Here is a 1880-nt window from a genome sequence, read left to right as displayed (position 1 = left end):
TCCATTCACCTTGAAAGTTGTATCACTTTGAGGGTCAAATAATTCCACCACTCCATAGGGCTTTACCTCCTTCACCTTAAAGGGTCCTTCCCATCTTGAACGGAGCTTTCCAGGCATGAATCTGAGCCTCGAGTTGTAGAGGAGAACTTCGTCACCTTCTTGAAAATCCTTTTTTCGGATATGGTGATCATGAAATGCCTTGGTTTTTTCCTTATAGATTCAAGCATTCTCATATGCTTCCATCCTAAGACACTCAAGCTCCTCTAGTAGCAATTTTCTGGCTATACCCGCCTTGGTAAAATCCATGTTACACTGCTTAACCACCCAATAGGCCTTATGCTTAATCTCCACTGGAAGATGGCATGCCTTGCCATAGACGATTCGAAAGGGACTCATCCTTAATTGGGTCTTATAGGCCGTCCTATATGCCCATAGTGCATCTCCCAACTGAGAGCTCCAGTCTTTCCTTTGTGGATTCACCACTTTCTCCAAAATTTGCTTAATCTCCCGGTTGGACACCTCCGCTTGTCCGTTGGTTTGGGGGTGATAAGCAGTTGAAACCTTATGTAATACCCCATAGCGCTTGAGTAGTGCCTCTACTTTCCTGTTGCAAAAGTGGGAACCTTGGTCGCTCACGATTGCTCGTGGCGATCCATAGCGGCACACAATATTGTTTCTAATGAAAGAAATCACGGCATTAGCGTCATCAAGGCGGGTAGGTATCGCTTCCGCCCACTTTGATACATAGTCAACCGCCAACAAAATATATAGATACCCACTTGAGTTAGGAAATGGCCCCATAAAGTCTATGCCCCATACATCAAAGATTTCACAGAACAACATTGGTTGTTGAGGCATTTCATCCCTTTAGGATGCATTTCCCGACTTCTGACATTGGTGATACGACACACAGAATTGGTTAGCATCCTTGAATAACGTTGGCCATCAGAATCCACAATCCAAAACCTTTTTAGCCGTCCGTTGTGGGCCAAAGTGGCCGCCACACTCGGATGAATGACAAGCTTCAAGAATGGGTTGGATTTCAGATTTCGGGACACATCTTCGAATTACTTAATCTACTCCCCTCTCCCACAAGTGAGGGTCATCCCAAATGTAATATTTAGAATCACACCTCAACTTGTCCTTTTGATTTTTAGAAAAGTTAGGAGGGAAGATCTTAGCAACCAAGTAGTTCGCCATAGGTGCAAACCAAGGAAAGCTATCCGAAATAGCATGCAGACTATCCAAAGGGAATGAGTCATCAATCAGAAATGGGTCATATTTAAGATTTTCAACGCGGCTTAAATGATCTGCAACCAAATTTTGAGACCCACTTCGATCCCTAATCTCAATGTCGAACTCTTGCAAGAGCAAGATCCAACGTATGAGCCTAGGTTTTGACTCATTCTTTGTCAACAAATACTTTAAAGCTGCATGATCCGTATATACCACTATTTTGGACCCTAGCAAATAAGATCTGAATTTGTCTAATGCATGAACAATAGCTACGAGTTTTTACTCCGTAGTAGTATATTTGGATTGTGCCGCATCTAATGTTTTTGAGGAATAAGCAATGATATAAGCGAGTTTACCATCACGCTGTGCAAGCACGGCACCTACGGCATAATTTGATGCGTCGCACATTATCTCGAATGGCTGTATCCACTTAGGGCCCCTCACAATTGGTGCCGTGGTAAGAGCTCTTCTTAACTCCTCAAATGCATCCGCACAAGCACTATCAAACTCAAAGTCCACGTCCTTTTGGAGTAGGCGCGACAATGGCAATGCAATCTTGCTAAAATCCTTGATAAAGCGCCTATAGAATCCTGCATGCCCCAAAAAGGAACGGACGTCCCTCACAGATGAGGGGTGAGGTAAAC

At 43.8% G+C, this 1880-nt stretch overlaps 1 protein-coding gene across 1 annotated transcript; it reads right to left on the bottom strand.

Moving 5' to 3' along the window:
- LOC107633245 lies at positions 220–1644 on the bottom strand. The gene is made up of 2 exons (XM_021117325.1): positions 1520–1644; positions 220–604 (listed from the first exon to the last, which is right to left on the bottom strand). Exons 1-2 carry the CDS (start codon positions 1642–1644, stop codon positions 220–222), a joined length of 510 nt encoding a protein of 169 aa, XP_020972984.1.

This window comes from Arachis ipaensis, chromosome B03 (genome assembly GCF_000816755.2).
Source record: "Arachis ipaensis cultivar K30076 chromosome B03, Araip1.1, whole genome shotgun sequence".
Taxonomy (NCBI): domain Eukaryota; kingdom Viridiplantae; phylum Streptophyta; class Magnoliopsida; order Fabales; family Fabaceae; genus Arachis; species Arachis ipaensis.
This window is presented reverse-complemented; position numbering and strand designations above follow the sequence as displayed.

What these genes read in the sequence shown, in the direction of transcription:
- LOC107633245 (XM_021117325.1), bottom strand. Translation starts at nt 1,644, where the DNA reads ATGTGCGACGCATCAAATTATGCCGTAGGTGCCGTGCTTGCACAGCGT. An exon ending in TCCAAATATACTACTACGGA is followed by an intron (nt 605 to 1,519) that starts GTAAAAACTCGT and finishes CTTTTGCAACAG; the next exon opens with GAAAGTAGAGGCACTACTCA.